The following is a 19,230-nucleotide window of genomic DNA, read 5'->3' as shown; positions in this document are numbered from 1 at the left end:
TTATCTTCTGCCTCTCAGATAAGCTTCTCCTTCACTGAATCTCAGCCTCTTTCTAAGTGATTTAACCTCCCAGAGAAGACTTTGCATTAAAAAATATAAACAATAACAATGAAAGCATTCAATTATTTCAGGATGGCAGTTTGGCAAACGGCAGGTATATACAACACACATGGAAAATTAAAAGCTGAAAACAAACAAACAGGTTCCTTTGCATGGCTGTAACCCTTTTCAAGCTAGAAAAACTTTATGGCATATACTTCTGCAGTTGTCTCACACCAGATATGGGAAAGATAATTTCTGAGTTTTACTACCCAAGCCCCCAGATTTGTATTCAAAAGACTGAGCAATCTTTATTTTGCCAGCAGTTTGCAGATATGCAAAAGGGATCTAAAGAAGACCTTTTTGTTAGACACTAGGACAGGTTGTGCAGAGAAGCTGTGATGCCCCAGCACTGGGAATGTTCAAAGTAAGGTTATATGGATTATGAATAACCAGATCTGCTGGAATACATCCCAGCTCGTGGCAGGGGGTTGGACTAGATGATCCTTATAGGTGCCTTCCAAACTAAGGCATTCTATAATCTAAGATTTTATTATAGCATTAGGGAGAAGGATTGATGATACCATCCCTCCCGTGTGGAAGTACAGGTGAAGCTTCAGGGTTGGGAGAAGACCTGTCCCAACCATAAAGACAAGTATTGAAGTAAGGCCCCAGAGGGTAGGAGGCTGCTCTTCCCTCCTGAGGTTACACAGTGCTCATCACTGGCTGCATCATCTGCTCATGCTGACGTGTCACGTCTCCAGGAAATGTTTTGGCCTCTAATCCTGTCACTTGAAAGGAGACTTAGTGGTAGACTGGGCATGTCCTAAACACAGAAATGAAAAGGGAGCATTGCAGGGAACAGAAAAAAAAAAAGACATCAATTTCTTTAATTGTGGTGTTTTGCATGCAAGATGAGCTTGTTGTTACACATAATGTATGTGCAAAGGGTGCCTCTGGGCCTATGGGCAGTTCTGACCCGTATAAAAGCCCATCCAACACCACGCTCCCTCATCCACTTCTCTTGCCTTCTCCTCCTCGGTGAACAAGGTGAGCTGCAGTGGTCTTCTCCTCACTCTCCTCTTTCTCTGCTTCTCCTCTTTCTCTTCTGACCTCCACTGAGTCTTTGACTCTGTTCCAGTCTTGGTGTGACTCTCACTCCTTGGTGGTGCTCCTGCTAGCTCTGTTCTGCTTGCCAGTGTTGGGGGAGGTGGGAGAGCACCTTGGTGAGCCTCACCCCTTGGTGAGCAGGCCACCAGGCTGCTGCTCATGCTGTCTGTGCTTTTCTTGCCCTTTCTCCTAGGTACACCTCCATCCCACAGCCATGTCCTGCTTCGATCTGTGCCGTCCCTGTGGCCCGACCCCGCTGGCCAACAGCTGCAACGAGCCATGCGTGCGCCAGTGCCAGGACTCCCGTGTGGTGATCCAGCCCTCTCCTGTGGTGGTGACCCTGCCTGGACCCATCCTCAGCTCCTTCCCCCAGAACACTGCTGTGGGATCTAGCACCTCTGCTGCTGTTGGCAGCATCCTGAGCCAGGAGGGAGTGCCTATCTCTTCTGGAGGCTTTGGCATCTCTGGCCTGGGTAGCCGGTTCTCTGGCAGAAGGTGCCTGCCTTGCTAAAGCCAAGGTGGATGTCCCCTGAGCACATCCCAGTGATGCTCAAAGCCAGGCGCTGGACTGAGGATGGAGCTGCTGGCCAGGGTTTCCAGATGGGCTGAGCACCCTCCTGCTCTCCTGCAAAGCAGAGAGGGAAGCCAGGGTGCCAGCCTGTGCTGTCTGGAAACACAGCCAGCAGACATCTTCTTCTCCTACTTTCTTCTCATCATCACAAGTCTTTGTCTCGTGCTGTCCTGTGCCACGGGTTCATCCTGAAGCAAGCTGAGAGGGCCCTGCTTCTTCTTTCTCTCGCCATATGAGGGAGGAAGACATGCATCCTATCATGGCCAAGTTTGCCAGCTGATTACCAACCTGTTTACCAGCTGCCTTCGTAGCAGCTTTAAACTATGCACTGCTTTGATTCCTTCTTTAGACTCAATAAAATTTATGCTGCATTGTAATCTCGGTATCCTTGTGTTCCTTTCCTGTTGAGATTCACAGCAAAGCCATTCAGAGAAAATTATTTTGTCTTGAAGTGTTGTATAGCACCCTAAAGTTTAACCTCTTGCTTGTAGGAGCTGGGTGCTCTTCAAGGGAGATGTTTTTTGCAAGTCAAAGGGAGTTGGAGAGGTGTTTGGTATTGTCCAGGTCTTACCAGTGTCCAGGATGTTCCTCTAATAGACATGTCAGCAATGAATGATGTTGGATATTGTTTTTCATTTGGTAAGACAGGATAATTTGATAAGCTGGACACAGGAGTAGAACTTGATTGTCTTTGTGAGTCTCTTCCAACTCATATTCTGCGATTCTATGATAGAGAGATTCTGTGATAGAGAGGAGAGCTTCTTAAAAATCTAATTCCTATATTCTTCAAGGGCTTAAAGAGTCTGCAAACTGTTGGAATTAAATGAATGTGTGATTTGTTTGAGAATTTAGATACTTGCTTCATTAAAACATCATTCAATCTGAACACTGATTTTTCATTCCATATATTTCTATAATGTCCTGACCACCTCTTAGACACTTGACTGACTAAAATCACTGATAAGATCTTACAAGAAATCCCTACAAAGCAGAGTGATGACTCCTCTAGGTAAACTTGGAACAGGAAAGCACATTCAGTTTTTCCTAGACACAATAATTGAATCCCGTTTTAGCCTCTCCGACTACAAAGCAAAATACGTGCAGTAAAGTTCCCTAAGAAGGAAGACAGCTTTGTCAGTCTTGCTTCCAAATGAATTACAGTTTTAATTTCCAGGTAAGAAACAGCTGCTTTTCATTACTTTGTGCAGTAATATCTCATTAGCATGGGGCATCAGGAAGCTGGGGAACAATCAGCTGTGTCTGACAAAGTTGCTTCCAACTTTGTTCTAGCTCGGCTTCGAGAAACAAAACTCAGTTCAAGATGAAAATCAGGTTGGGTTGTGTAGCGGATAAAGAGGTAGGAGCATAAGTGGTAGGGGAAGCCTGGAAATGCCTCTGAGGATGAGAGCTGGCATTTTGTGAATGAAGTGTTCTGCCAAGCTCAGCTTTGGTGCTAGCAGAGGCTGACCTGCTAATTCACTTGCTAGACTGAGATGTTGAGCAGTTAGGTGGCAAATCATCTTCCCTCTCATGTAAGTAAAAAGAAATGTTCTCAATACAACATTAGTTTATGTGGTGGGTCAGAGAGGGTGTGAGCAAACAGGAGGCCCAGCATCTCCTCCTGGTATGGCCTCACAACTGAGACACACTGCCCACAGGAGCTAAGAGTCTGCTTACAGCCTTCACTCACAGATGTTCGATCCCACTGACAAGAAACACCAGTTATGGCCATAAGTGACATGTGCTTCAGTGAGATCCTGACTGAATGGCTATTTTCCAAGACATCTGGAGCAGCAAAAACCTTCTGGAGCTGCAAACCATGCAAGAGGGCTTGTACTCTGAGGCCTAAGTAACAGAAACGAGTTTGAGCATCCTAACAATAAAGGGTCCTTTTATAATGCATTTAAATTTTGACTTTTATCTTCCAGGTAGGAAGGTGAACACCAAGTCTCTAATGAGACTTCATTAATTTTGTTCTAGTCTGTGTCAGAGGAGATGAAGTCTGGTGGACAGATGCTTAATCACAGAGCCAGGAAAAAGCTGGGCCCACCTCAGCCACATTCAAAGCATCCTTCAGGACTGACACCCTGAATGAACATTAGCATGCTAAATAAGCTTTGGCAAGCCGTTCCCTCCTTGCCAGTTTAATATTGCTCATTAGTTTAGATGGGCTGTGAAACTAGCAGGGTGTGACACCACCACACTCAGTTCCCCATTCAAAGACACAAGCTTAGGTAGAGCCAAAAATAGCGCACACATTTTTCAAACACCAACTCACAGAGTGCCTGCTGTGGGTTCCCACCTCGGGGTTTTCTTCCTCTCCTTTTTTTAATGGATGCAGTAAGCATCCCTGGTGAGGACGACAGCATTTCTTCCATTAAATGTAACAGGAATTTTACATCGATTTCAACGGGAAAAGATGCAAAGAGAACAAAGAAAAACATTCATTTCCTGAGTCTGTTGAAGTGAACCATTTCACTTTACACTTAGTACACAGTGGCAAAAAGTCGAAGTATATGAATTCCTTATTGTGCACTGACCATGTTTTCAAAAGAATTAATTACCAAAAAACACACTGATAACCACAGCCAAAGTGAAGAGGTAAGTCTGAAACACACTGTCACCACCATCTTTATTATTAACCACTTACCTTCGAGGAATACACTCTGAATTCCTCTGTTAAAATACAGTTTCATAAATAAGAAAGACATTTAATCCAAACCACTAACTGTTGAAAAGTTCCTTAAAAGGTATTTTCTCTTGGATGGGTTTCATGCCCAGGAGTGACAGTGCCCTTGTGATTAGCTTCTCAGAGGCACAGAATTAGGGTCAGTTCTTAACTGGCTCCTTTGCAAACCAACACTTCTGTCTTTTGATTATAGCTTCCCCTGAGATTTGTCTTCTGGGTCTGAAACACTCCCAACCTTGTCTAAGCCCTGACTCCCGACTTCAGCTCCTACCCTGAGGCCTTCAGTAATGAGGAGGACTGCCAGCACCCTGCTCCCTTGCAAAGTGCTTTTTCACACTGAAAGCTATTCTGAAGCCTGACAGACCCTGTAAGAAGGCAGGCTGGTACTAAGTGGGAGTAGAGGTTGTTTTTGACTTCCTAATTAGTTGTGTTAAAACAAAAAACAAAAGCAGATAATAACTTATATTTTCCCTATATGAAGAAACTCTTCTATTGAATCCTCATACCATCAGATTCTAGCACAGAGTATAAAGCTGCTGATCCATGCTCATGGCTGACACAGAAGATCGATGTAGCTTCCACTCATGTTTGCAAAGGTCTGACTGTCTTCCTGTCAGTACTGTGGTAGAAGCTGGGTCACAATGCTATTTATTCACAGAAAGTAAAATTGCCAAGGGAAGACTTGAACACGTGAATAAAATATTTTAGAGATACTGAAAATTAATTTCTGGGAGCCAAGGCTCGCAGAAAGAACACTGACTTAGAACTGCTCCTCAGGGACTGTGAGTAATTTAGCACAGGAGAAAACCTGCACATGTTGTGCATGTAAAATATCACACTGCTACATATTATAAAATGACACAACTGTCCTATATCCCTCTGTCAGGAGCTGAGTGTTTTGACACTTGATCATCTCCTGAGGTCTCTTCCAAACTGAATTATTCTGTGATTCTTCCTTCAATGTAATTCACACTTGAATGTCTGTATTTTCTTAGCAGTTGGTCTTCCTAGGACGTGCAGTTGCAGCTAACTAACATATTCTTTTTCTTGCAACCTCAAAGCAAGATTGTGGGGCTTAAATGAGCACAGCTGAGCCTGTGGTTCAGATCAGTAGTCCTTTTGTTGCTTTTATGCAGGAGGGTAAATATTTTACTGAATTCAGTAAAAAAATCCAATCTTATCTTATTAGACATAACTGCAAACCACTACTTTTAGCTTAGAAGAGGGAGAAAAGGTGTTCTTGCTTTGAAAAGTGTCCCAGGAAGAACATGAATACGGTAACATGTTTACTTCTACTTTTTGTCACTAAAAGGCTCTGAGCAACTCTAGCTGCAGATGTCCCTGTTCATTGCAGGGGAGCTGGACCACGGCCTTTCAATGACCCTTCCAGCTCAAACGGTTCTGGGATTCAACGATTTCTCTTCATCAGGTATTTGGGTTGTGTAAGCATCGCTTCGGAGCCCTTCCCACAGATTAACTGCAATATGGCTCAGTCCCGCTAGGTGCTGCCCTTTCTCTACTGTTTGGGAAGGGACCCGTCCCGCTCGAGGGCATCTGAACCACGTTACCGCTGAGTATGTTGGACCCACACTGGTGCCGCTGGCAGCCGTGAAAGAAGCTTTCTTTTAAGCACTGACACAACAAAAGCACCCACCCAAAAAGTCTGAAACTCAAGAATGGTAGAAGAAAAGCGGAAGGATCCCACCGTTAGGACAGCACGCATCCGAAGTACTGCAAGTCCCTGCAGACAGCTAACAGCAAACACTGCAAGGGAGTGCCTGAAGAGAAGCAGCTCATTCTTACAATTGTCACGGCATCACAGTTAAAGAAATCCACATTTCCCATCATAAAGCTTAGTCTGCCCACTAGATCTCACACGCTCCCTTTACTGGGGTAGTATGTCTGCCATGGTGCTCTGTGGCACCCCTGACTGTTACACAGACCAGTACCTCACTGTGTCCCACACACAAAACGAGAAGAAGACACAGAGGTTATGGATGTGTTACGCAACCCAGTGACTGACACACACACATGAAAATAGCGGATGCATTCATCCATTTTAATACCCTTGGATGAAGTCCAGTTCTCCCCATTGAAGATAAATATAGCCAAGCATAAAGAGACGGGAAATGAAGAAAAAGTATTCTAAAATTTGGTGAAAAAAAGTGAGAAAAAACAAACAAACAAACTGTTGGATGTTACAGTAACCACAGACTTGAAGCCAGGCAAAACATCCTCAACTGCGTAAAGCTGCAGGAGATGCCCAGGGAAGGTAACAGCTCTGCTGAGTGGTTACTTCAAGAATGATAGTTCAGTGCTGGGTCCATCCTTAAGCCCAGAGAATGATGGCTATCTCCGAGACAACCACAGCAGGCTGGAAGCCCTGGGCAGCCTGACCTGGTGGGTGGCAACCCCACCCATGGCCAGGAGTTGGAACTGGATGGGCTTTGAGGTCCCATCCAACCCATTCCATGATTGTATGACTCTATGGGCACTGCTGGCACGCACAGAATCTTCCACTGCAACTTGTGCAGTGAATAACTGCCCTCACGAGCATTATATGATCTCATCTCCTGGGTGCACAGGCTGATCACAGTGCTCTCAGCAGAGCCCACACGAGGAAAGCTGAGTTTAAAATATGCATCTGTGGGAGGCTCCTGAAGCAGCTTCCTGCTAAGGATGGCCGGGAGCAGGGTGCCACTGGGGGAAGACACCATATTAAGGAACTGAGGCAAAAGTAACCCCATGAAGCTGCTACCAGTGAACCACAATGCGATATTTTCACATGTTTTAGTCTGGTGAATCGACTCTGAAATAGCATAAGAAGACAAAACAAAGGTTCCCTCTGTGCTAATGGATAAGTGACATTATTTTCCTTTTTGTCTACAGGGACAAACTTGTGGATTTAAATGGGTTGCAAACCAAATTCTTTCAGGCTTCTTGTACTTCTCCTGGTATTCCAAAGCTACAGTTTTAACATCAATCCTATTCCTCTCTAGGATAGGATAGCATAGGATACGATTAAGATATGATGGATAGGATAGGATAGGATAGGATAGGATAGGATAGGATAGGATAGGATAGGATAGGATAGGATAGGATAGGATAGGATAGGATAGGATAGGACAGGACAGGACAGGACAGGACAGGACAGGACAGGATAGGAAGAATGTACCAAGTCACTTGTTACAGCACGTCAGCAAAAGATCAGTTGAACCTACTGTGCCATTTCACTCCCACAAACAAAAACACATCGTGGTGAGTGCAAGCAGCGTTTTCCCATTTGGAAAATGCAGTGTTCGACATCTCTCCTGCCTTATCCTTAGTCCTTTCAAACTGAACTCTTGTGGCTTTTGAGTGACTCAAGCTCACCCCATCCCCTGCCTCACCCCCTGTTCTTGTCATCCGCTCCCTCTGCAAAGTTCTTATTTCTCAACTCCCTCTCTTCTTCCTCTTCTCTTGAGCAAACTTACCTCGCTTCTTGAGAACTAGCTTGCCTTTCCTTCCTCCCCCATTTCTCAGTTTCTGAAGTGTTTTTAACCCCTGTCTCTCCGCCTTCTGATTTCTCGTTCAGTGCATTCGGTGTTTGTAGCAGAACAGAGCAAAGAGGGCTCCTTGGAAAGCACTGCCTCCTGTCCGTCCAGCAGCTCTCCGGCATGAGGGCACGCGTGGACTCCCCGAGGAGAGAAAGACACAGAGCCAGAAAGGCGGATGAAAACCCTCTGAAACGTAATTTAAATGCTCCCTCCCGTTACATTTTATGTTTCCCAACGTACCCAATAACTTCAAATCACACCTCAGCTGCACGGTGACAACCGTACCCCCCCCCACACACACACCCACACCCAGGTGCCAGGCTGCGGGGTCCCCGCACCGCTGCTGCCAACAGCCGCCGAAGGCGGATGGAGCGGAACCGCTCCCTCTCCGTCTCCGCACCGCCCGGGCCGGGCCTTAAGGAGAAGCAGGGCAGGGCAGGACGGGGCGGGGGCCGGGGACCCTGCGTCAGTGCCGAGCCGCAGCCGTCCCCTCCCCGCGCGCTACGGCTCTGCCTCCCGCCGGCCTCCCCCGCCTCCCGCCGGCTGCGGCCGCGTACATAAACACGGCCCCGCCGCCGCCGGGGCGCTCCGCTCGCAGCCCGACGGAGGCGCCCGGTCCGCAGTGCGGCCGCCCGGCTCCGCGCACCGACGGGGCGGGGGGGGACTCCGGAGGACAGAGGCTCCGCGGCACCTGCCGGCGGCAGCAGGAGGAGGAGGGAGGCGGCGGCTCCCCGCCCGCGGCGGGCTCCCTCGTCATGGCCCTGGCGGACAGCGCCCGCGGGCTGCCCAACGGAGGCGGCGTGTCGCCGGCGGCGGCGAGCGGGACGGCGGCGGCGGGCGGCTGGTCGGCGTTCCCCGAGATCGTGGAGCTGAACGTGGGCGGGCAGGTGTACGTGACGCGGCGCTGCACCGTGGTCTCGGTGCGGGACTCGCTGCTTTGGCGCATGTTCTCGCAGCAGCAGCCCAGCGAGCTGCCCCGGGACAGCAAGGGCCGCTTCTTCCTCGACCGCGACGGCTTTCTCTTCCGCTACATCCTGGACTACCTGCGGGACCTGCAGCTGGTGCTGCCCGAGCACTTCCCCGAGCGCAGCCGTCTGCAGCGCGAGGCCGAGTACTTCCAGCTGCCCGACCTGGCGCGCCGCCTGGCTCAGGCTCGGGTGGCCGCCGCCGCCTCCCGCCCCGCAGCGCTGCACCGCGACGGCTCTCTGTGCGCCGACGAACCGCCGCCGCTCGGCTGCCTGGAGGCAGAGCCCGCGGAAGGAGGCGCCGCGGCGGCGTCCGCGCCGTCGCCCACCGCCAGCCGCAGCCCCTCGGGCGGGCCGCTGCTGACGCCCTCGCAGTCGCTGGACGGGGCGGGCGGACGGCGCTCGGGCTACATCACCATCGGCTACCGCGGCTCGTACACCATCGGGCGGGAGGCTCAGGCAGACGCCAAGTTCCGGCGGGTCGCGCGCATCACCGTGTGCGGCAAGACCGCGCTGGCCAAGGAGGTGTTCGGGGAGACGCTGAACGAGAGCCGCGACCCCGACCGCCCCCCCGAGCGCTACACCGCCCGCTACTACCTCAAGTTCAATTTCCTCGAGCAAGCCTTCGACCGCCTCTCCGAGGCCGGCTTCCGCATGGCCGCGTGCTCCTCCACCGGCACCTGCGCCTTCGGCCCCGAGCAGGGCGGCCCCGCCGACGACAAGATCTGGACCAGCTACACCGAGTACGTCTTCTGCCGGGACTGAGCCCCGCCCGGCGGTGCGGGGCTCCGCCGCCGGCCCCCGCCTCGCCTCGCCTCGCCTCGCCTCGCCGCGGCACGCAGCCCCGGGGAGCTCCGCGGGGACGGAAGCGCCGTGCTGCAGCCCGGCTGCCCTGGCCCCCGTCGCGCCCCCCGGGAGCTGTGTTGGGAGCGGGGAGGAAAGAGGTCACGGGTGTGGATAAACGCAAGGAAGGCGTGCGTGTGCCCAGCCCCCCCCCGCCTGTCTCCGCTCGGTGCCGGGTGTAGGGGCCGAGGAACTCTTTTCCGGTTGCTTTTCAGTGATTTCTGTTGATTTCGGTGTCTTTTCCCGTCCCCGTACTCAGACTGAGGTTTTGCCTCCCTGGATAGATCATGGCAGACCGTTTTGCAGCCCTTCCCACGAAGGCGATGCCAGCCTGTGAAGGACAGCCATGTGGCGGTGATGGCTGCCTGTGGTGCTGGCATTGCAGCTCGTACTTATCTCTCAGAGATGAATAATTTTGCAGGAAGAGAGCATCTTTGCGACCCCATCCCTCCGTGTCCGTCCCCCCCTCCCTCAGCCTCTGAGCTTCCCAGGCTGTGGAGCTGGGCTGAGGCCTGAGCAGCAGGAACGCCAGGCTGCTGAGGAGCACTCGGGATAAACCCGCTGTTGAACTGTGGTGTCTGCGGAATCAAGGGAAGGACCCTTTGGGAACTTCAAGTGCTGTGTACGTTGTAACTTTCGTGAGTGGTGTGCAGTCCTAATGATTCCCTTGAAGTCTACAATATGCGTAGAACATTCGGTGCATATTTCCTTCGCATCCTCCACGTGGCTGGGGTGGGCTAACAGCCGGGCTGCCGTAGTGAGGGTGGGGCCTGCTTCCCGTCAGGGTGAAATTGTGTATGTGTGTTGAATGGAAGCTGATGGATTTTTTTTAAGTGTAATCGAGAATACCTTGCTTATTATTTTGAGTTCTGTCGTTTTAGTGGTGTAAAACTTTGAAGCCAACAGAATTGATGCTGAAGCAACATTTTTAGGAAATAGTGTATTGTTTTTTTTCATGTCAGTATTATCTGGGAAGTGACTGCTGAGAGTTAAGGACCTCTCCCGCGTCACAGCTCATTCTTAGAAAGGATTAAGCCCAGTCCTTAGGAAAACAAGAGCAATGCCAGTGTTCTTCAGGGGAAATTACCCTGTCAGAAAGTACAGCTGTGCTGTGTTCATGTTATCTGATAGTCTCTCTTGGAGAAGACGGCTGTAGCTTGCTTGGAACACGCAGCCCGAGGGTGGTTTGTACAGTAGGGAAAGTCAAGCAGTTCTTTCCAATAAATTCCTGAAGGTTTGAGTACAAAAGCACTTTAAAACCTGATTTTGAAACCCGAGTTGTCTGTTCAGATGGTGATAGAAAAATACCTTAAATGTATCCCAAGTGTTGGAAAAATTCAACATTTAAAGCCTGAAGTTGCATTTTTTGAAACTCTTGAATAACAGATTGATCATTCTAACTCCCAATTTAGAAATACTGCTAACAGCTTGTGTCTAACCAAAGAATTTCATTGTAGGGTTTTATTTTTAAAACCTTAGCTCCTTTGAGAAGAGCTGTTGCCACTTACGTACTGAATTCCAGCGCTTGGTTTCCGTGTGCATCACTTGGTCATTCACAAAGTACATCTGCAGTTGCATGAAGCTGAAAATAACTTGCATAGCCATGAGGTTTTTTTAATTGGCAAGATTGTTTATCAGTGTGACTGAAGTGATGATGCACATGCGAAAGCTCTGGATATTGTCCAGCTGTAGATAGATGTATAATGGAGTGTTTTTAAGTGGAGAGAAACGTCCATGTCTTGTTAGAAGAGCAATAAGATAGAGTGAGAGGCCAATACACCTGAAGACAGAATGAAACCTGTTTGTCCTATGCCTTACTCTGAGATAATTTCTTTGTGCATAACTTATTTGTACCGCAAGTGAATGGATCTTGATCCCAGCTACTAGGTCTTTACAGTGTCATTCTCAAGAATAACGACTGTCTTTTTCTAGTTTCTGTTAAGTAATTCTGAAGTATGTTTTTTAAAATTTTGTATAAAATCAGTTTTCAGTAAAGTGTTCGGATTTGCTCTAGGTAGCTTTCTTTTTTTAAGAATCTGGTAGCTTACGAAATCCATCATAGAAGCTATGGATAGGGGCAGTTTTGAATTGAACTTGCGATTTAGTATGTATATATCTATACAGTATATAAACATTTTACACGAATCATTTAGTTTTTTAATCACTTTAGTGCTACAGAATTTCATATCTAGCTGAGCATTTACATATTACGCTATGTACATAATACAGTAATGTTTTCTTCATTTCTTTTACCCATTTCTATGGAAGAAAGCTGAATACAAATATCAGCATCAGTGTAGAACTGAAATTGATTACCTATTTGATTGAATGTGAATCATACCTTAACTTCCAGGTGGTTGAATGCATCTCTCTTTACAAAGATGGCCTGTAGTTTGATCAGCGACTGCTGACCGATTTGGTGGCAGGTGACCCAGGAAACTCTCAGAATTCTAAGGAAAAGTCGATAAAATAAACATGCAAATGGATCATTTAAAAAGAAAATCTTTGTGCTAAAAACTCTTCTAAGTGTGATTAGTATTAGATAATGAGGCTGCTCATATACAGATAGCTCGTTAAAGCCTTGGTTTGAAATGATAGCGCCACAAATTCAGCAGTCATTCGATGGCGTGCTGCAGAAGGCTCTGTATTTCTTGAAGGTTAATTGGTAGCTTCAGTCAAATCTTTAATTGGTCAGATGCCCCAGGCCAAGTCCCTGAGTTTGGATGCTCTGTTCTGGTGAACACTTTGAGAATGAGTGGATGCGATGGCTCCTCTAACCATCTAAGAATGGTTTCTCTGCAGAAAGACAACATCTGAAGGCACACTGCTGGAGCCCCGTGCATGGTTTGCAGCTGTTCATTGTTGATGTAGAGATAAACACAGTAGCGTTTACAAGAGCTGTTAAACTCAGTCATTCTTTTAATTAGAATTTAAGGTTTTCAGTGATGCATATCATGAAGGGTGACTGCAGATGTTTGATAGGATGTTTATATTTTTATACATGTAGATAACAAACCACTTGCTCATTCTTACTTTCACATGTATAGCGTTGAAAATAAAGATCCTCTTAGGAAAATGTTGCATACCAGATTAAATTGTTGTTCTTTAAATATTAACTTGGTTGTGTGATTCATGCTGTCCTTTTTCCTCTGGTGAAGATGTTTCTGGCTTTGCACTCTGTTCACAGTGTCATAACCATTCAACAAATACTTGTGGCTAATAAATAAAACAGAAACATTGAACCAAGAATGGGGATTTCTAGTAACATCCGTAGCACAATAAACAGGAATGTATAGTGCTCAGACACAGTATTTTAAGTGTCACAGAGAATTCTTGTGTTGCCAGGCAGTATAAATCCATCCTCGGGGAACCTTAATGAATAGATAGCTTAATTTGAAAAGCACAAAATGTTGATGTAAAATGCCAATGCTTTTTAAGAAACTACAGATTAATAAACTTGGATATAATAATCATTTAATGAAAGAAGCTTTAATAGTCAAGGAAAGATTTGAGAGAAACACATTTAGAATCTACTAAGGAACAGAAGGGTGATGGTGTTGGCTACCCTCTGAACTCCACTATTACAAACCCAGTGGAGTTTGCTGTGGTTGGATTTGTTGCAGATGAATTGCCAGTCAAATCCACTTGTGCGAAGCATCTATATTCAATGGAGCCTTTCTTGGGTAGAATGGTTACAATGCAAAGGAACCAGCTGGAGGAAGTTTGATCCAGTTGTTTGATGACTTAATAGTACCTGAGAGCTTTGTTGTCATGTAATAGTACAAGCAAGGAGGTTGTTTCCTTACAAATAGAACATTGTGTCTGTCTTTCTACAGAGTTAGTTCTCGTTTCATTTGTTTCACCACTTCAAATATTTAGCCACACTTTTTATTTTACTTCTTTAGGTAAAAGATGGTGTGTTCTTCAGCATCTGCAATAGTGACGGTTATGGCTGAATTCTATCTTTCTCCGGTGAATGACTGTGTTTTTTCCATTCCTTTATCCACCCATCGGTATTTATGGATTTTCTAAGAATGCAACATCTGTGAGGTTCCTTAGTTCTTTCAGTTTTGTTCTAAATTACCCATAAGCTCAGAAGTTATTGAGGAGGGCAGATGTTCAACCAAACAGACAATGCGTGAGCCTTTTTCCTTAGGGAAAATGGGCTAACAACAAATCACTATAATTAATGCTTGGCACTGTCTATACAAAGGCTTTTGTCAAAGGGGGGACACAGTAGTCCAAGTGTAGATTGAGGAGGTTAATGTCCAGGCTTAATTTTGTGACACTGGCCAGTCAGCCAAATGAAGGGGTGCATTAGAGTGGCTTAGAACTTTATCCAGCCTCTAGATTTCTGCATTGCTTTTGAGTGTGGCTCCGACAGCTGTGAGTTTTGTTAGAACAACCCTTCCTGGCTGGCTGTCCAGAACCCATCTGTTGGTACCTTCACTGAAGACAATTTGTTACGAACACAGAGCTCTTAGGCCTCCTGCTGCCCTTTCAGTGGGCAGAGAAGGATCACAGTGTACAGGGAAATGTTCTGCAAAGGCTGGATTTTGACTTGTTTCTTTTATTCTGGGAAATCTTGAGTGTATTTGTTAATGAAAAAATATAAATAGAAGAAATGTTTTATTTATTTAGAAAGCGCTGGCATTTAGCTTCACGAACCTGATTGCTAATTTTGTGTTTCATAAAGCTGAGCTGCATGTGCTTTTCCCTTTGCAGTGAACTGTGCCTGATGTAAGGCTCTGCTGGTAAACAAAACTCTTGTTTATGATTGCTGAAGTACTAATGCCACCATTGCAGCAGGCTGTTGGAAATACGCAGCCTGACTGCTGAGACAGTCCAAACCACAGTCAGTCAAATTACATTTCTTCCCTGTTCCGCTCTCTGCGGTGTTCAAACTGGAATAAAATTAAGCTCTGTTAAACATTTCTCACTCCCAAGAGTTATTTAGCACATAGTATGGAATATTCAGTACCTTCATCAAAGCTGCTAGCAACAGTGAGTCAGGTTTCTAACAGAGATCTATTTATTTGCCAGGAATAATAGTTAGGAAATATCCTTGCAGCCTCAGGACATTTTCAAGAAATTTCTTGATATCACGAGGAGCTCAAGACTTTTTTATCTAGTCCAAACAATACTTTACTTTGATAAAGAGCATCTGATCTATAATTTTCCTTGGTAATTTTGAGGTCAAGCCACTAAATGGTTAGTTTGTTGAGGAGCAGGCTGAGACCTGCTATGAAAAACTGCAGGAAAAGCCCCTTGCTCCAGTCCAAGCCCCTTGCTCCAGTCCTCTCCCTGTGCACACCATTCCAGAGGGAATGGGAATGCAGTGCTGCTGTGATGGGAGTGACCTCTCCTTTGGGTTTCAGAGCTAACTGGAGGAACCCACCTCTGCTGTGACAGTTTTTTGGTTAGTGGCTGAATCTCAGGGTCACAACAGCATTTAGATATCAGTCCTTCTGCATAGCATATCATCCTAACTACGTCGACTTCCCTAGACTTGGATGTAGTTTGGTTTTGACTCAGATTTTCCAAATAGCATGGTGACAGTCTCTCCTCTCATAGTACAACAATGTTTGTGAATATTAGAAGCATAGTGGTTTTTCCTTTAAAAGGGCAGAATCTCTTCCAGGAATGTGACTTTTTTTTTCCTTATTTTTTTTTTCTTCTTCTTTTTTTTTTTTTTTTTTAGAAAGAGATCCCACTTATGAAATTGTTTCGACCCCTCCAAACTCTAGGGCCTTTTACAAGTATTCCTAACTTTTGTCACCTTGTAAAATTCCAACATATTCCTAAGGCTGGGAGCTTGAGAAATCACCCTTTCAGAAAGCTGCCACGGATGGAGATGGCTCTGCGGTCCATGTGCCAACACTGCTCCACTGTTGGCACCTAGGATGGTTAAAGGGGCACATTCGTATTCTGGTAAGCTCCATGCAGACCAGCAGCCACAACTTGGCACTTCTCCTGTGTTAAGCTGCTGCACCACATAGTTCTGGTGTTTACTGTCAAAGTCGGTACATTATTGAATGTTTCATCATGTTTAGAACATGGGAAAGATTTGGCTGTTTAGAGTCAGCTTCCTCATATCTTATCTGCTGTGGTGATAAATTGATAATAATGACACCCAGTTAAAAATAGCTTTATAGTTGCTTAAAGTGTTGTGGTCTGAATAACACGCAAAATGTGCTGTATTAACTATAATAGAACTGCATGAAGGCTTCTTTTCTTTTGTAGGTGAGAAAAATAGCTTTATTAGGAAAACTGCTTTGCTGGAACCACTGGCGTGTTTATGCATTTGGGCTGTTTTTTACCATGATAAGGGCTGGTGAGCAGAATCACAGAATTGTAGGGTTTGGAAGGGACCTGTAGAGATCATGGAGTCCAACCCCCTGCCAAAGCAGCTCCCTAGCCCAGGTTGCACAGGTAGGCATCCAGGCGGGTCTGGAGCGTCTCCAGAGAAGGAGACTCCACCACCTCTCTGTGCAGCTGTGCCACTGCTCCGTCACTGCACTGTGAAGTTCCTACACACATTTGTGGGGAACTTCCTGTGCTTCAGTTTGTGGCCTTTTCCCCTCATCCTATCACCACTCACCACTGAAAAGAATCCAACCTCGTCCCTTTGCCTCCCACACCTTAGATATTTATAGACATGGATCAGATCCCCTCCGAGTCATCTTTTCTCAAGGCTGAATAGACCCAGGTCACTTGGCCTTTCCTTGTAACAGAAGTGCTCCACACCCTCTATAATCTTCAAGCACTCAGATAACTTGACCAAACAGCCACGTTTCCTTAGAAATGGTAGAATAAGAGTGTAAGCATACAAATACACTAATATTTTTGATTCTAAAATAAACTTTTACAGCTTGTTTCCAGATTAAAATGGATGAATTTCAACCCATTATCCCCTAGGGTTTGAAGACGGAAACAGTCAGATCATCTTGTCTGCTTTTTGACCCAGCACACAGTGCAGAACTTCCCTGAAGAGAGTCTAGAGTCTTTAAATCAAACAGTGACCCTGCTGAGACTACCATATGATCTCATGCAAGATAGTGCTGGTGGAAGAGATCACAGTTCTTGAGAAATCGTTGCACTCTGTGTATTGTAGAGTCACAGAATCTTTTGAGTTGGAAGGGACTTTTAAAAGTCTTCTAATCCAACACCCCTGCACTGAACAGGGGTATCTACAGCTACATCAGGCTGCTCAGAGCCTTGTCCAGCCTGACCTTGAACAGGGACGGTTGTCGTGGTTTTATGATTTTTATTATTGGTATTACACATCATAGTATCATGTAGAGCACTTGGACTTAAAAAGCATCCACTACCTCTCTGGGCAACCTGTTCTAATGCCCTTATTGTAAAAAAAAAAGTCTTATCTCCAGTTTAAATCTCCCCTTTTATTTTAGTTTGAAACTATTTCCCCTTGTCCTGTCTCTACTGATCCTGCTAAAGAATCTGTCTCCTTCTCTCTTATTGCCCCCCTTTATTTACTGAAAGGCTGCTTTCAGGTCTCCCTGGAGCCTTCTCTTCTCCTTGGGACTGAACATAGAATCATAGAATCACCAATGTTGGACAAGACCTACAAGATCATCCAGTCCAACTGTCCACCTGTCACCAATAGTTCTCTTTAAACCATGTCCCTCAACACAATGTGTAAATGTTCTTTTAATACCTCCAGGGATGGTGACTCCACCACCTCCCCTGGCAGCCCATTCCAGAGGCTGACCACTCTTTTGGAGAAGCATTTCCTAGCATCCAGTCTGAATTTCCCCTGGCGCATCATGAAGCCAATTCCCACTTGTCCTATCACTAATTACAAGAGTGAAGAGGTCAACTCCCAGCTCGCCACAACCTTCCTTCAGATATTTATAGAGAGCAATAACGTCTCCCTTCAGCCTCCTCTTCTCCAGTCTGAACAATTCCAGCTCCCTCAGCCATTCCTTATAGGGCTTGTGTGGCACATCCCTTACCAGCTTCATTGCCCTACTCTGGACACACTCCAGGGCCTCGATGTCTTTCTTGCAGTGAAGGGCCCAAAACTGAACACAGTACTCGAGGTGTGGCCTCACCAGAGCTGAGTACAGGGGACAATTACTTCCCTGCTCTTGCTGGCAGTGCTGTTTCTGATACAAGCCAGGATGCCATTGGCATTCTTGGCCACCTGGGCACACTGCTGGCTCATGTTCAGCTGAGCATCGATCAATACCCCCAGGTCCATCTCCTCTATACAGTCTTCCAGCCACTCTGCCCCAAGCCTGTAGTTTTGCCTGGGGTTGCTATGGCCAAAGTGCAGGAGCTGGCACTTGATCTTGTTGAACCTCATCCCATTGGCTTCAGCCCAACAATCCATCCTGTCCAGATCCCTCTGCAGGGCCTCGCTACCCCCAGGCAGATCAAAACTTCCAGCCAACTTGGTGTCATCTGCAAACTTACTGAGGGTGCTCTCAATGCTCTCATCTGGGTCATCAATAAAGATACTGAAGAGGACAGGCTCCAGTACTGACCCCTGGGGAACACCACTCGTGACTGGTCACTAGCTGGATTTGACTCCATTTACTACCACTCTCTGATCCCAGCCCTCCGGTCAGTTCCTTAATCAGCAGAGAACCCCATCTCTCTCATCCTTTCCTTGTAGGAGAGCTGTTCCATCCCTTGGATCATTTATGTGGCTGTCCTCTATATGATCCATGTCTCTCCTGTGCTGAGGACTCCAAATCTGGATGCAGTGCTCCAGGTGAGCCCTCACCAGCACAGAGTATAGGGACAGGAATCGCGTCCTTCAGCCTGATGACTGCTGCTTTGGATGCAGTCCAGCATATGGTTGGCCATCTGGGCTGCAAAGGCACATTGCTGGTGTATATCAAGATTGCCATCCACCAGTGCCCCCCAGTCCTTTTTGGCATGGCTGTGAGCTCACTAGCTTTGGTAGAACTCCACTGACACCGTGAGACTGGAGACATTTTATGCTGTAGTTAATTATGTATGGAAATAGTTCTACAGCAACTTTGTTTCATTTAAATCTGGGATTTTACTGTTCTGTATTTTCTTTTGGTTCCCAAACACATGTCCCTGTAAGCAGTTTTCATGTGACCATGTGGTGAACCTATTTGGGGACTTGGTGCAGCTGAAAACCTTAAACAAGCCTCAAAAAAGGGCAGAATAATTTTTAACCAGGGCAGCTCCGTGAATTGGGTCACAGCTTAGCCGACTGCTGGAGCCAGAAGAAATGGTCTGATGGCCAAAGAGAGTGTGCTTCTTCTGTCTTTCAATAGAAAGCTTAGTTTTTAGTCCTTTAGACATTTCATACCTCTTCCCAAATTACCTGATCTACCTCTCTTCAATTACAAACAGATAATAGGTTATTCTAGTCCTTAGGAAATTTCTGAGGGCTCTGAGACTTTCTGAGAGGTCTGTGTCAAGCTCATAGCAACATCAATTATAAATTGCAAAACTTGATTAAAATAACTAGTT

General features: G+C 46.5%; 2 protein-coding genes across 2 annotated transcripts; both read left to right on the top strand.

Moving 5' to 3' along the window:
- The first annotated feature begins 1,066 nt into the window (after positions 1–1,066).
- LOC136052399 (feather keratin 1) lies at positions 1,067–2,097 on the top strand. Its single transcript, XM_065742495.1, has 2 exons — positions 1,067–1,089; positions 1,343–2,097. Exon 2 carries the CDS (start codon positions 1,364–1,366, stop codon positions 1,658–1,660), a length of 297 nt encoding a protein of 98 aa, XP_065598567.1. The 5' UTR covers positions 1,067–1,089; positions 1,343–1,363; the 3' UTR covers positions 1,661–2,097.
- Positions 2,098–8,667: 6,570 nt separating this feature from the next.
- KCTD12 (potassium channel tetramerization domain containing 12) lies at positions 8,668–9,751 on the top strand. The gene has a single exon (XM_065744079.1). It carries the CDS (start codon positions 8,701–8,703, stop codon positions 9,673–9,675), a length of 975 nt encoding a protein of 324 aa, XP_065600151.1. The 5' UTR covers positions 8,668–8,700; the 3' UTR covers positions 9,676–9,751.
- Positions 9,752–19,230: the final 9,479 nt, after the last annotated feature.

Source organism: Cyrtonyx montezumae, unplaced genomic scaffold, assembly GCF_038088225.1.
Source record: "Cyrtonyx montezumae isolate F1298 unplaced genomic scaffold, pur_monq_1.0 scaffold_3, whole genome shotgun sequence".
Taxonomy (NCBI): domain Eukaryota; kingdom Metazoa; phylum Chordata; class Aves; order Galliformes; family Odontophoridae; genus Cyrtonyx; species Cyrtonyx montezumae.
This window is presented reverse-complemented; position numbering and strand designations above follow the sequence as displayed.

Excerpts from the sequence above, each read along its gene's own strand:
- LOC136052399 (XM_065742495.1), top strand. The coding sequence starts at position 1,364 with ATGTCCTGCTTCGATCTGTGCCGTCCCTGTGGCCCGACCCCGCTGGCC.
- KCTD12 (XM_065744079.1), top strand. The coding sequence starts at position 8,701 with ATGGCCCTGGCGGACAGCGCCCGCGGGCTGCCCAACGGAGGCGGCGTG.